Consider the following 13,660-nt stretch of genomic DNA (forward strand, 5'->3'; position numbering starts at 1 on the left):
AGCTATATGATACTCAACTGTATATTTAAAGAACTTTCACAAATCTTCTAAATAGCAGAGTGTATCAAATAAATCAAAGTTGTGTATGTGATTGCTATTTTATTTCCTTGCATGTGGGTTGTTCGAAAATTTGAGTGAATTTTCAACTTTCCGACAGCACACCTAGACTAGACATAACATTAAAACAACTACTTTTCTTAAACAACACACATTTCGGGTAAGGTAATATAATATTAATTAATTCCAATGAAGTTTAGAAACGGATTTGCATCTCACAAGCGCTGCTCGAACGCTAACTTTAGCATCCGGTTGCTTTTGGACTGTTTTATTGACAGTTTATGAGCGTTAAAGAAAAATAATATGTTGATACAGAAATTGTAATGCTTGACATACTAAGATTATAATAAAATCGTCTTTTCTGTCTTTGCTACAGAACAGTTTGGGATTATGTCCCGCATTAAACAATAATTCACGTTAAGTAAAACGTATTAAAGGCGTAACAATGCGTCTTTGCAACAACATTTTCAACGTTTAGGTTGAAAATCAACTTTCAACAAACATTATTCACAAGCATATGTAACAAACCAATCATTAAACCATCCGCGTGAAAAGCAAATGGTACAGTTGTGCAATCGCTCTATCTAGTGGCAGGACTCGCACAGAGCTGTGAGATGCAATCACTGTCAGATTATTTATTTATTTATTTTTGCAGAAATTGTATCTTTAGGGATAAAACACATTGTCAAATCTAGTCATGTTTATTTGTATAGCGCTTCATCAAATCCATATGACAGAATTAAGACTATGAATTATTGAAGTGTATGATTATGGCAATGAGTTGGTCCTTTCACATTTTGTCTGACTCCAAGAGATTTGAGAATATCAATAAATGCTAATCCCAATGTGTCATTTCCATTATCTATGTGAATGTTGAAGTCACCAACAATTAAAGCTCTATCTACAGTAGCTACTAGATCTGATAGAAAATTAGCAAATTCACTAAGGAAATCTGTATATGGCCCAAGTGATCTAAATACTGTAGCAAGGGCAAAAGAGGACAGAGATTGTTTTATTTATATCTATTATGTGATATCTAGGTGATACAGTCTTTATGGGTTGTAGTTTATGTGACCTGTGTGACGTCTCAAGGCAACTAGCAGACATTCGGATTAGCCAGTTAGCTTGCTGACCTGGGCCCCAGTTAGTCAAATACTATCACTATTAAGACTATGAGCCAAATTACTAGAGAGGAGAGCGGCACCTTCCCTGGAGGGATGGAGTCAGTCTCTCTTTAGCAGGTCGTGTCTAGCCCAAAAACTCGTCCAATTGTCTATGAATCCTATGTTATTCTCCAGACACCACTCAGACATCCAGACATTCAGTGACTCTAATCTACTATAAACCTCATTACCACAATGAGCAGGGAGGGGGCCAGAGCATATTACAGTGTCTGACATCGTGTTTGCAAGTTCACACACCTGTAAATTTGATCTGTTGTCAGATGCTCTTGCACCGGAAATGCATTTAACAATAGTGGATAGAGTCTCTATTTCCACATTCTTTACTACAGAATCTCCTATAACCAGGGCTCTTTCAACATGATTCTCAGTGGGTGCATCATTTATGGACACCAATTTAACTTCTAAAATTAAGAGAGAAGACAATCTAATTATTTGGGGACAATTTGAGCTATTTTGGGATTTGATTTACGGACACCAATTTATTTGAAAGTGAACAAATGTTAATTTGATGACATATTGGCGGACTGAACATGCTTAATGTCGCATAGACCAGGTGTTCAATCCAGTTCTGGAGGACCACCAACATTGCACATTTGGGATGTCGCTTTGGATTTAATATCCTCAGTTTATGTCAAAGATCTTGATGAGCTGATGATGTAACCTGTTAGTATGTGATTGTCCCAATTTCATTGTTGCCTTAGTGAATGAGCTCCCCCTAGTGGCGATGTCGCCCTACAGGAAGTCATGTTGGTAACAAGGAAGTGAATTCTTCTTCTTCTTCTTCTTCTCTCTTTTGAATGCTGTATTATCAACAAATAGCATGTACAAGAGTAACTTACTGAGGAACATATCACATGCTTCATTATACAATAGAAATGATTAAAAAAAACACTTAGAGGGTACATATCTATATATTGTTGTATTTGCATTAATAGATATATGAAAATGTTAAATGAAGAACATATTGCAGTTGTTTTAATTGCTTTGCTATTTTTAGATATTGACATTACATCTATGCACATTTTAATCTTCTTAAGCATTGTAAAGTGCTACATTTGTGAATTACATTTATGGATATGCATTAATAACATTAATTACATACAAATAAATTACAATTTATAATGAAACCAGGGAAGTTAATGAATTGTTGAACACATTTCTTCAGTGGCACATTCTATTCTGCAACCATCCTTTGTTTTGCTTTTGTGAAAGCATCGTCTCTGAGTTTCCACTCTTCTATATAACACTTTAATAACATATATTTTGGATTATTAATGAAGATGTTTATATGCAATTTTATATTTGTTCTTCATTGTGTTCACCATAACATATAAGCTAGGTTAATTCCCTTTAATGAGCAACATAACAGCATTGAAGACATTCCTGTTGCTATAATAGTAATTCACAAGTAAATTGCGGTATTTACTCTCACACTTACATTTACATAAAGAGGGAAACAAAGTGTGCAAATGTGTACATTAAAGTTTACTGAGCATGTGGCAGAACTATTTTTTACATTTGTGATTGTTTATTAATTAATATTTACTGTTTATTAATTGTTATTTTCACAGTTTTTCTCCTAGTTTGTGATTACATCTTGTCATCTCATTAAACCTATAACAAATGTGTTTTTTTATTTTGAAATAAGTGTTTTTATTATTTATTATTTTTATAATTTTATCCCCTTTTCTCCCCAATTTGGAATGCCCAATTCCCACTACTTAGTAGGTCCTCGTGGCGTGGTTACTCGCCTAAATCCGGGTGGCGGAGGACAAATCTCAGTTGCTTCCGCTTCTGAGACCGTCAATCTGCGCATCTTATCATGTGTTTTGTTGTGCATGACACCGCGGAGACTCACAGCACGTGGAGGCTCACGCTACTTTCTGCAATCCACGCACAACTCACCACACGCCCCATTGAGAGTGAGAATCACTTATCGAGACCCCGAGGAGGTTACCCCATGTGACTACCCTCCCTAGCAACCGGGCCTATTTGGTTGCTTGGGAGACCTGCTGGAGTCACTCAGCACACCCTGGATTTGAACTTGTGACTCCAGGGGTGATAGTCATATATATATATATTTATTTATTTATTTATTATTGTTACCATACTTTTTTTAGTTAGCACATAGTAAGTTTTTCGGGTCATACACAACACACACACACACACACACACACACACACACACACACACACACACATGTTGGTACTGCTATCATTACGAGGACTCTCTATAGACATAATGCTTTTTATACTGTACAAACTGTATATTCAATCCCCTAACCCTCACAGAAACCTTTTGGCATTGGTTTAATTGTTTAGTATGTTTTTTAAGCTGTTTGAATTATAGGGACACTAGGGGTGTCCTCATAAACCACATTTATAGGATAATGTAATTATGATATTTGCAGATTTTATAATTTCTCCTTGTACTGAAAGTCTAATTCCACTGGAGTGACATTAATGGGACTATGTGAATCTTTTGTTTTACAAACATCAGCTGTGAATTATGTCATCAGCCATATTTGAATTGAAATTATAATGTGAGACGTGCCATAGCTGTTCCTATATCATGTATGTTAGCATGGCTGGGTGTTGACCAGTCAGCATCAGGACCTAGATCAAAGTGGTGCCCAGGAGGACAGTAGTGTCATGCAGGATTTTGAGGAAAGACTTGTTTTGAAAGGAGGACGATTTCATTCAAGAAACAACCATAGCCATTTTATACACACTGACTGAAATCTACAAAAAATTAAGTAGACCACCACAAAGCATCTGCTAAAACTCAAACATATACACAGAGCCACATGCAGTGTGTGATGGCCTCAGATAAATGGGTTTCCTCTGGAGAGATGCTCATCATGCACTGATGAAAGAGCAGCAGGGGTCTGATGTCACAGCACTGTAATGTTGATTCTGACTGATGGCACACATCCACTGTAAGGGGTTAATGATACTCTGTTTCGCTCGTTACTTTTGACCCCATCATCCATTTGCCTTCATGTCAAACATTTAATATTAGTCAATTCTGGCTTTCTTTCTCTCCTCACTCTCACCTCCCTTTTTGTTTTTCTTATTTTTTTTTTTTTGACTCCTTCACATTGCTTTTTTTATTGAGAGACTTTCGCAGGTCAATGGGAATTGTGTATTTGTGAGTTCTTCTGGCTTTCGGTGATGAAGGCTTGCTGTGAAGAAGAACACAGACTTCCAGAACACTGCAGGTGTGCAATCCATGTATTGTGGAGCATGATTGTGGTTGTTCTGAGGTTTAAATCTAGTCCAGCACATCAATAAGAAGAACTGAATGCACTCCATTCTGTTTTCTCAAAGTATGAGCTGTCTTTTGTGTGGCCGGCGTAATACTGGCACCTGATAATCTCATGCTTTAACAACTGGACTAATTTGGGTACTCATTTAGCAATATGATTTCCTCATTCACAAACTCTCTTTATGACAGTGCCCTGCTGCTGTCATAAAGGGGTCATGACAGGAATAAAATTTTCCTCGATCTTTTGACATATATGAGGTTATTGTACTATAAAAACATACTGTAAGTTTCAGAACTGAAAACGTCCTCCTTAAAGGAATGTTCCGGTTTCAGTACAAGTTAAGCTCAATCGACAGCATTTGAAGACCACAAAAATTAATTTTCTTTTCTTAAAAAAAAAAAAAAAAAGCAAAAATCTGGGTGACAGTGAGGCACATACAATTGGCGTGCTTTCTTCGGATTGTGTAAATGTCTGTATTTAGTCAGTTTCACAGGGAGTGCGACAAGCGGGGGAATCGCCACGTGGCTGCCGCTTTCTCTCATAGAGGAAGCATTTGGGCAGTCAAGGCAGTGCTGGCGTCATGATTTGAGGGGGCAGCTGTTGCCATAGTTACAATCAACAAGAACTCACAAAGTCACCAACTTCGTGACTGGGGGGTATGGGTTCGAGTGACATGAGCGCGAAACGATCATCTGTGTTCCGCTTCTGCTTTCGGGTCCTTGAATAACGTAAAACGTGCGAGTAAGGGCAGACACGGCTGCCACGGCTGCCACAGCCAAATATTTAAGAGCCATGCATGTGAAAGCGGCAGGATTTTGGGTGTATGTGCAGCGCTTGCACGCCGCCTGCGCACAGCTAGCAAAACTGCCAGCAATTTTCCGCTCTCCGCATGCCTCTTATTGAAAATGAACTAGACACTCATGCTTGCCGTGTTCCATGTGAGACGGCCTTTAGAAGGGCTGCACAATGTTAGCCAATCACAACAGCGTCCGTTTACGTTGAAGCCTAAAGGTCCAGACAGCTTAAAACCGAGCGTTTCAGACAGATGGCCAGAGACAGGGTGCATGGAAAACTATTATATATGAATAAATTATGACCATTTGGTGCAAAAACAAACAAACAACCTATACTAACATTATAAGTGGACCTCAGGGAAGATAATAAAATTATATTTAAAAAAAAGAGTATGTCATGACCCCTTTAAATCAACAGGCAAATTTTTTTTAGTATGTATTTTTCACTGATTGAAACATTTAATTACAGTGGAATTACATTTATGTGACTTACATTTCTGTGAGTAATGTATCCACATATAACGTAATGTATTTTATTGTTTATTTTTGTTTCGATTTGTTTATCTTGTCTCGCTTGCACCTGCTGTGTTTGAAGATGTCTCGTGACGAATGATTATCCTTAGCCCAAATATTAACGTTTTACATTACTTTCTTCAGAAATATAATGTATGTTCTGCTCTTTGGAACAGTAAATCAGCAAATATAATAAAGAAGCAAAAATAAAACTAAGTTTTATTGTGCGCCTGAGCGGGAACTGCGGTGAACTGTGGACCAATCAGAGCCCATTTCGCAGCGCCCTTCTCGTTTCCTTGGTTACCAGGTTAGCAACGCCAAGACACTTTTTCAATCGCAAGCAGCAAGTCATGCAACAAACGCAGGTAAACAAGCAAAACAGCTTTATTAAAACTTATTTGAACAATAACTTTTTATTTTAAAAGAAAATACCGTGTTTCAGCTATTTGCAGCAGATGTGCATGCGACGTTTGACGTTTTTTTAAAAACGGCTTTCACGTTTTTTAACGGAAATATTATCTGAAAACTCTCCCGTCACAGATTTGTTGACATCTGCAAAGTTGAAGCGACTTATTTGCTGAATTATCTTGACAAGTCAAAACAACCAGTTTATTCAATGTAAAGACTCATAAGTGCTCCTAAATTCCTGAACATGGAGATACCGGTGAGTGAAAAGTGAAGTGATTTTATTCTCATCCAGTCTCTGCTCTAATTTAAACTATCAACTGATAGCTAAACAAATTCCTTAAATAAAACTGGGACTGAACCTCTTTCAGAGCTCAGTTGTCAGAAGGAAGCCTCCCAAGAGACCAGATAACACAGTGGGTCTATTACCACAGTTACAACAGGTAAAGTCTTGTACAGATGCACCATATCCATATTAATCAAGATTTATGTCTGCTCAACAACAACAGCACTTATGGGTTATGACTTTCAGATTCGGTCGAAACCTCGGTGGCATGAAGCGAGCCCAAGCTTTGAGAGACCAGCACAAGAGGACACCCATGGCTCTTTGCTCTCCAGTAAGGAGTACTATACATTGTGACTTGGAGATAACATAAGCTATTATTGTAGCTTTAACAGCCCTGAATTATTTCATTTGTAAAAAGTAATTCCATGTAAAATTCATATAGATACAGTTGATATGTGTCAAAATACGCTTACAAATATCCTTTAGAAGACGTGCAAGGAGCAGGGGTGCGACGGCGGCAGACTTATCATCAAAGTCCTCGGCATGTGAGGACTAAAGATGGAGGGATTGGAAGTGGAAGTGTCCAGCCCAAGAAGGACCGTGAGCAGTTCCGCAGTGCTCTTCTCAGCATTATTATGTGGGTTTGATTGGCATACAGATGATTTCTTGATGACAAATTGTACCTGTCACAGACCATTACTAAAAGAACAAAATGATTTAGGCAGCGTGAAAAGGGCACTGATGCACCCTTCAGAGAAGACAGCTCCACATCCATTTCTGGTTCACCTACTGCTGCAGAGAAGGACATTTTGGTAAGGGACGGTCTTTAAGATGTATGTGTTCCACTTTCATCCTTTAACTTTTAACTCAGTCTGACCTTTGCGTATCATGCAGTGCTTTACGAACAGTGCCGAGGCTGACAAAATCGCATGTCCTCTAAATGGCACTGACATATTCATTTCAGTTCAGCTTTTTTGCTATGTGTCTTGTCAAATGAGTGACAAAAAGGCGATCATTGGTTGAATAAAAATACTGTACCGTATATCCTCAAGCATTGTTACCTCAAACATCTGGGATTTTTCTTGTTTTAATTTGTTTGTTTAATTTGTTTATTCTTACAGAGGTATTACTACTATATCCGGCATGGAATAGGCACAGAAGATGTGGCAGTCATGGAGGACTCCTGGATGGAGAATGTTCTTGCTTTAGTCCCAGAGCAGCTGAAGAGTTTAAGCGGAACCATTCAGGCTCTTTCAGATGAGATAAGAGATGACTACCTGCTCAGTGTCAAAAAAGCCATTGGTACAGCCTTATGTTTTGCTGATCTGGCTATTTGCAAAGTAGACAGCGCTTGCATTATACATTTTGGTGGTCTAAATTATTGCAATCTTGATATGCAAAGATAAGTGAAAGTGTTTTAAAATAATTATTTTTGCTGGTTGTTGAGACAAGATAAATCTTTTTGACCTTTTTAATCCACAGTATTTTTTAAAAATGAACTGTAATACTTTCTTGCTGTTTCAATGCCCATGAAAATAATCGGTTTACATTAAAAAATGTTATGTGAAGATTTCAGAGTTGCATGAATAAAGGTCTTCTATTCTCTCTACAGTGGATTTTGCACTGCAGGACCCCAGAGAGAATCAAGAAGACAAAGCCAGAGATCTTCCCCCCCACAGACAGGAGTGCGTATTGCTAATTTTTGTAATTAATTTCTGTGAATTGTTTTCTAATCGAGGCAGTGATGTGCACACTGTAAGCCTTTAGTATATTCACTTTGGAGAAAACCCTAAAGCTTTCCTTCTGAGATATTTTCTCCATATTCTGTAAATGACATGCCTTAAAGCTCTTTGATATTTTCGTCATACAGTATTCACCTTATGCGCCAGTGAAACTAGCACACAGCCATCTTGAACATTTTATCTTTGAACTTTCAGTCTAGCATTTGTTATATATATATCTATGGTGATGATGTCAAAGTGTAATTAGCGTTGTGGATTTACAGGTTATATTATAGAGTGGTGTAGTCACACCATCAACTCTTGGTGAAAAATACTTTCTGTTCTGTAGCGAATCAGCTCTATATTCTTCCACCATTAGGTAGCGAATCAGCTCTATGAAATATTAATAATCAATCATAACTTGTTATAATCGATTATGAATATTTGGATCAGTTAATCGGGTTAACTTGATGTAGCTACATTAACATTACAACCAAATACTCGGTTCATCCCGTGAACCCTCAATTTTGGTTATTAATTAATTAATTAATAGAAATGTACATTTCGGGGCAAGGGAAATGTCTTTCTTACTAAGTATTAAGAGCAAGTAGTCAAAATCTATGATTAGTGACTTTAGATATGAGCTTGAGACACAGACAACTTTACGTGTGACATGAACAAGACTTTATTAACTAGACTAAACATTTAAACTACTCTAACATACATATACATACATTCATACAGTTTACCAAGGGAAAGAGGGCTGAAGCAGAATACAGGAAGGCAAGAAGTTATAGCATTGTTTGAAGTTCAGCAGATCAACAGCCTGAGCAAACCATCATATTAGTTCTGACACGCCCTTTTTAGAAAGGGGTTAAGGATACTTAATGTATCAAATAATGAGACTAAGTTTGATACTTGCATGTCCCATTTGAATTAAACTGTCCTGATGCAATTTGTTGAGGCTCCAGTTGATCTTTGATGATGTTGTCTTGATGAGAGAGAACCAGTGAGAGTCAGAGGATCTTGGTGAATGGGCAGTCGAGGCCGTAGCCTGGCACACGCTTGGGAGTCCTTGGGGCCTTCTAAGTTTGGCATCATTCAGCGAGAGAGTGAGAGAGCACAAGGCTCAGAGGACCAGAAAAGCAGGAAGCCAGAGGAGCATAACAGAGCGAAGAGATAAGAGAGAGAGAGGGCTAAGAGATAGAGAGAAGTGGGCGCAGCAATTTTATACCCTTAGCACACATGTCCCACCTCTCATTGGCTCGACCAATAAGAAGGGTTTGAGTTCTAGGCGGGAATTTGGTTTATTGCTCTTTGTTGTAAAATTGCCCATTGCATGTGCAAGAAAGAAAATAGGAAATATACTTTTAATACTAATATGTTGTTGTTATCGACATATCATGTACACAGTCATTTCAATCTTCAAAATACCAAGTTATAGAGACCAAATATGCCACACATATGATTTTGGTTAACCATAGTATGCAAAGTCTGAAACATTAACCCATTAGTTTGCAAGAAAACATAGATCAAGCACATTTAAGAGAAAATGTGAGATGGCACATTAGATACATGTCAATATTTATCACATGGATATATAGAATATATATATAGGATTAACAGGGTTCATTTCTCTTTCTCAGTAAGAGAATGAAGGGAGGGTCAGCACTTCTCTGAACATTCCTTTGGAGGTCGTAAAGGCCTCCATTACTCTCCATTACAGCATGAGAGAGTTCCTTTGTCAAAGCTCATTTGCATGTTTATGACAGTAAGAGATTTTGGGCTGAATGACTCAAAAGATAGTAAAACATCGCGTAATATCATTCTACAGAGATCTTATATTCGAATTCAGCTCGGACAAATCGTAAGGTTTAATTTGATACCAAGAAAGGTATATTTAGTACACTTAATAAGGGAATATACACTGAGGCTATTAAATATGAGGCCTCAGAGTTTAAAACACACAACGAAACAGTTCTAACGAGTTTGATATACCTCAGAAATACACAACATACAGGGATTACACGTATTTCATTAGCAATATGCAGTTCTGTGTTTAACTGAAAAACACACACACACACACATTTTTACGTTCAAAGTTTCCCCCTTCCTGTCCACACGATAAGCACGTGGTGAGCATGCGGATGTCACATGCGGTTCTCTGTCAATAGTTCATTGTCTCTTTGTCAATACATTTATTGTGCTTGTGGAGGCTGGTTGGCGCTATTTCAGTAATTAGGGGGGTTTTTAACAGTAAGTTCTTGTTTGTTCGGGAATCTGTTAAGGCACTGATCCTCCGCCATACCTTACAGTTCCCAGACTTAATTCATTTTGATCGACTTTTCTCAGTAGCTTCAATACAATCCAGAAGTAAAGAGACAAAACTCGAAGCACAGAGCACTGAATATGGTGAACAAACAAATACTGATTTGAACTAATTAAGTATTTTAATGGTAGTGTTGTCAATGTCTCTTGCAGAATGGAAATGGTTCCAAAGCCTTGGAACAAATCATTTCTTCAGGCTAAAAAAAGAATGAGAAACCAGCTTCACTCAATCAATCCCACCATGCTCTCAGTAATGGATCTGTGGCAAGTGTCTTTCAAGTAAGTGTAGGATAAACACAAGACAACATATACAGAAGACTGTAACATTTCTGGAAAACGAACACTGAAGGAAAGTGTTTCACTTGCATTGTAGTTATCAAGCCAACATCTTAATGAAACAGAAATGTTCACAGTGAAAACTACCATAATATCTCACAAATGTTCACAATAAAACTGTTGTAATCCCTTAATTATGGTCAGAGTTAAACTTCAGAAACATCAGTTATATTCACAGTTAAACCACAGTAATCTCAAAGTGATATTCTCAGTTCCATCACTGTGGTACCCACTCTTTTGTTCTACTTCTCCTCAGTTTCCACATTTCCTTGTTTAATTTTGCAGTAAGTTACGTCTTATTGCTGTAGAGGACTTTCAAAATGAGATGGAGTCTGTGGAGTTGTCTGCCTTTCAGCTGTTAGTTAAAAAAAACATTGAATCTGCCAAAGACCTCCTTCTCAAAAAGTAAGCATTTTTATCTCATTTCACATTCGTCACTTCTTCATCGATCACATGAATTGATTATCCACCACAGCTATACAGTATATTTTATGTTTTTTATGGATAAAGGAAATAATTTGACAATAATTCTTGCAATATGCAGTTGCAACATGGTAACAGATATTCAAATAATTTAGTTGATTTTACTTTGGATTCCCCCCCAATCAAACAGGTGGATACTTAAAGTGCAGGAAATCTATTACCTTGGTAACAAGCATAAACTGGTCCCCAGCACCACTAATGCCACTCGGCTCCAGTCCTTCTACAACTGTGTATCCACACTCATGACTTCCCAGCTTCAAAGCCTGGCTCTAAAGTCTATTCAGGACTACACAAAGCTCATCGCCCAGGACCCTGTAAGATCTGCTGCACCACTGTATCTGGATATCAATCTCTTTTTCTTTCCATTTTTCCAAACAACATTTCATGATTGTCAATACTTTATTTCCTTTTTCAGTCCAAATAACAACCCTCGAATTCTGATGTAAGAAATAACATATCTTTCTTCCCCATTGAAGCATTCGGTGCGAGCCTATGAACATCCTGGGTTTGTCCTAAGGCTGCTGCTGGATCAAAATACTATCAAATTTGAGCCTGATTTCATAGATTTTGAAGTCACCCTGCTAAATGTCTATGACATGATGTTGAAATCCATAAGTCTGATTCCTCGTGTGGAGACGAAGCTGTACTTGAAATGGGTAAACTTCTGTTTTTTAATTTACATTTTTTATTTGCTTATACAGTATCTTGCAGTTTGTATGTGTGTTTGATAGCTGATGTACAGTATTAAAGGGGTCAGATTATGAGTAATGGAATTTTACTTGATCTTTAGAGATAAAAGATTTCAGTGTACTTTGAAAACATACTGTAAACTTTCAAAACTCAAAGATTCTCCCCAGTCCAAAAAGACCATTTATTTAAACCATTTATTTCATTGTGAAATACACAGGTTTCTGACATCAGAAAACGAAACCATTACCATATGACCATCTAGATTTATATGTCAACATTGCTTATTCAGTGTTCAGAAACTTGGCCCGCCCAGTCACCGTGGGGAAATAAGGAGGATGTAGGTTAGATACTCTTATTCCTAAACACCAGGAGAACTTACACGAGTTCAAAGTGTAGAAAGTTTACCTATGTGTGTTACCTGGCCATCTTTGCATACCCTTTAGAAGGATCCCAGCATTAGAAATTAGCTATAGAACTTTGTTTTTTAATAAGGTCCCCAATTCTTTTAGTCTGATCTAAAGAGTTTGAGCATCACATTTCAGCATGGATTGTTTTGTGACTTTGAACTCACAAATAAAAGCGCTATTTTTCATTTCAAAGAGCATTTACACAAAAGTCTTAAATGCACACAAGAGAGTGGATGGAATATTAAACTAAATTATGAATGGCAGTAAAGATTTTTGGCACAATAGTTTTTTTGATGGTCAATACCATTTATGATTTCTATATTTACACATTTTATATTCCTCTATTTTTAGCCAGGCACAGAAACACACAGTACCCTGAAACCCATCATACTGCCAGAGATTCTGGAGGCAGAGCAGCAGAAGGTCAGACAGGTAATTCACTCAGAAAGTGCTGGACCATTGGAACATGTCCGTGTCTATGATAAGTATGCCCCACTGGTGTCCCAGCAAGCTGAGGAGGATGTTTCCCAGTTCCTGCTGGAGCAGCACTCTTTTCAGGAGCTCATGATGGAGGTGACCCGCTACCAACAGTTGGTTGATGAGATCCAGCACAGTACCCTCAAGGTTGATGTTATTTACATTAATTATAACTGTTCACATTTTACCAGCCTTTCCCCAAAGGACTATGACTGATATATATACTCTTTTATGTTTTAGGTGGTGCGTTTGGGTATGTATGAAGTGCACTCCCATGAGCTGGTCCGTACCCTTGTAAAGCGAGCAGAGGGTCTCCTGGAGAAACTAGTCACTCACATGTTGCAAGGTCACCAAGAGTTAAATAAGAAGTGAGTCACCGACAAATTTATGAAAAATTTGGACTATGTTCATACAGTAAGGGTTTGACAACTGATTACTTAACCAACAGGTGTGACCCTCGAATGATCCTTATAATACAACACGCTAAAGTAGCGGCTTAAAAACTGTCTGTATGAATGAATAACTGCTACACGGAAGCTTTTGCTGTTTATCAGCTGAGGGAAGTCACGTTTCAAATGTACGTGATGTTTTAGCGCATTAGCCAAACTCAGTTCAACACTTATAATGAACATGTTCACACAGAGTGGGGTAATAGTAAAGCATTCAAGTCACATTTGTAAGGTGCTGTCTTCACTGATGTTTTGCTAGTTG

The 13,660-nt window shown here is 37.7% G+C and overlaps 1 protein-coding gene across 1 annotated transcript in view; it reads left to right on the forward strand.

Annotated features, from left to right (window-relative positions):
- The first annotated feature begins 6,468 nt into the window (after positions 1–6,468).
- dnah7 (dynein, axonemal, heavy chain 7) overlaps positions 6,469–13,660 on the forward strand; it is a 111,663-nt gene continuing 104,471 nt past the window's right edge. The window contains exons 1-13 of the mRNA XM_052142623.1: positions 6,469–6,480; positions 6,593–6,664; positions 6,754–6,838; positions 6,997–7,144; positions 7,229–7,319; positions 7,629–7,809; positions 8,120–8,192; positions 10,710–10,835; positions 11,178–11,297; positions 11,506–11,689; positions 11,852–12,031; positions 12,824–13,096; positions 13,190–13,317. Coding sequence (XP_051998583.1) covers positions 6,469–6,480; positions 6,593–6,664; positions 6,754–6,838; positions 6,997–7,144; positions 7,229–7,319; positions 7,629–7,809; positions 8,120–8,192; positions 10,710–10,835; positions 11,178–11,297; positions 11,506–11,689; positions 11,852–12,031; positions 12,824–13,096; positions 13,190–13,317 — 1,673 coding nt within the window. The remainder of the gene's footprint in view (positions 6,481–6,592; positions 6,665–6,753; positions 6,839–6,996; positions 7,145–7,228; positions 7,320–7,628; positions 7,810–8,119; positions 8,193–10,709; positions 10,836–11,177; positions 11,298–11,505; positions 11,690–11,851; positions 12,032–12,823; positions 13,097–13,189; positions 13,318–13,660) is intronic.

Source organism: Xyrauchen texanus, chromosome 14 (genome assembly GCF_025860055.1).
Source record: "Xyrauchen texanus isolate HMW12.3.18 chromosome 14, RBS_HiC_50CHRs, whole genome shotgun sequence".
NCBI lineage: Eukaryota > Metazoa > Chordata > Actinopteri > Cypriniformes > Catostomidae > Xyrauchen > Xyrauchen texanus.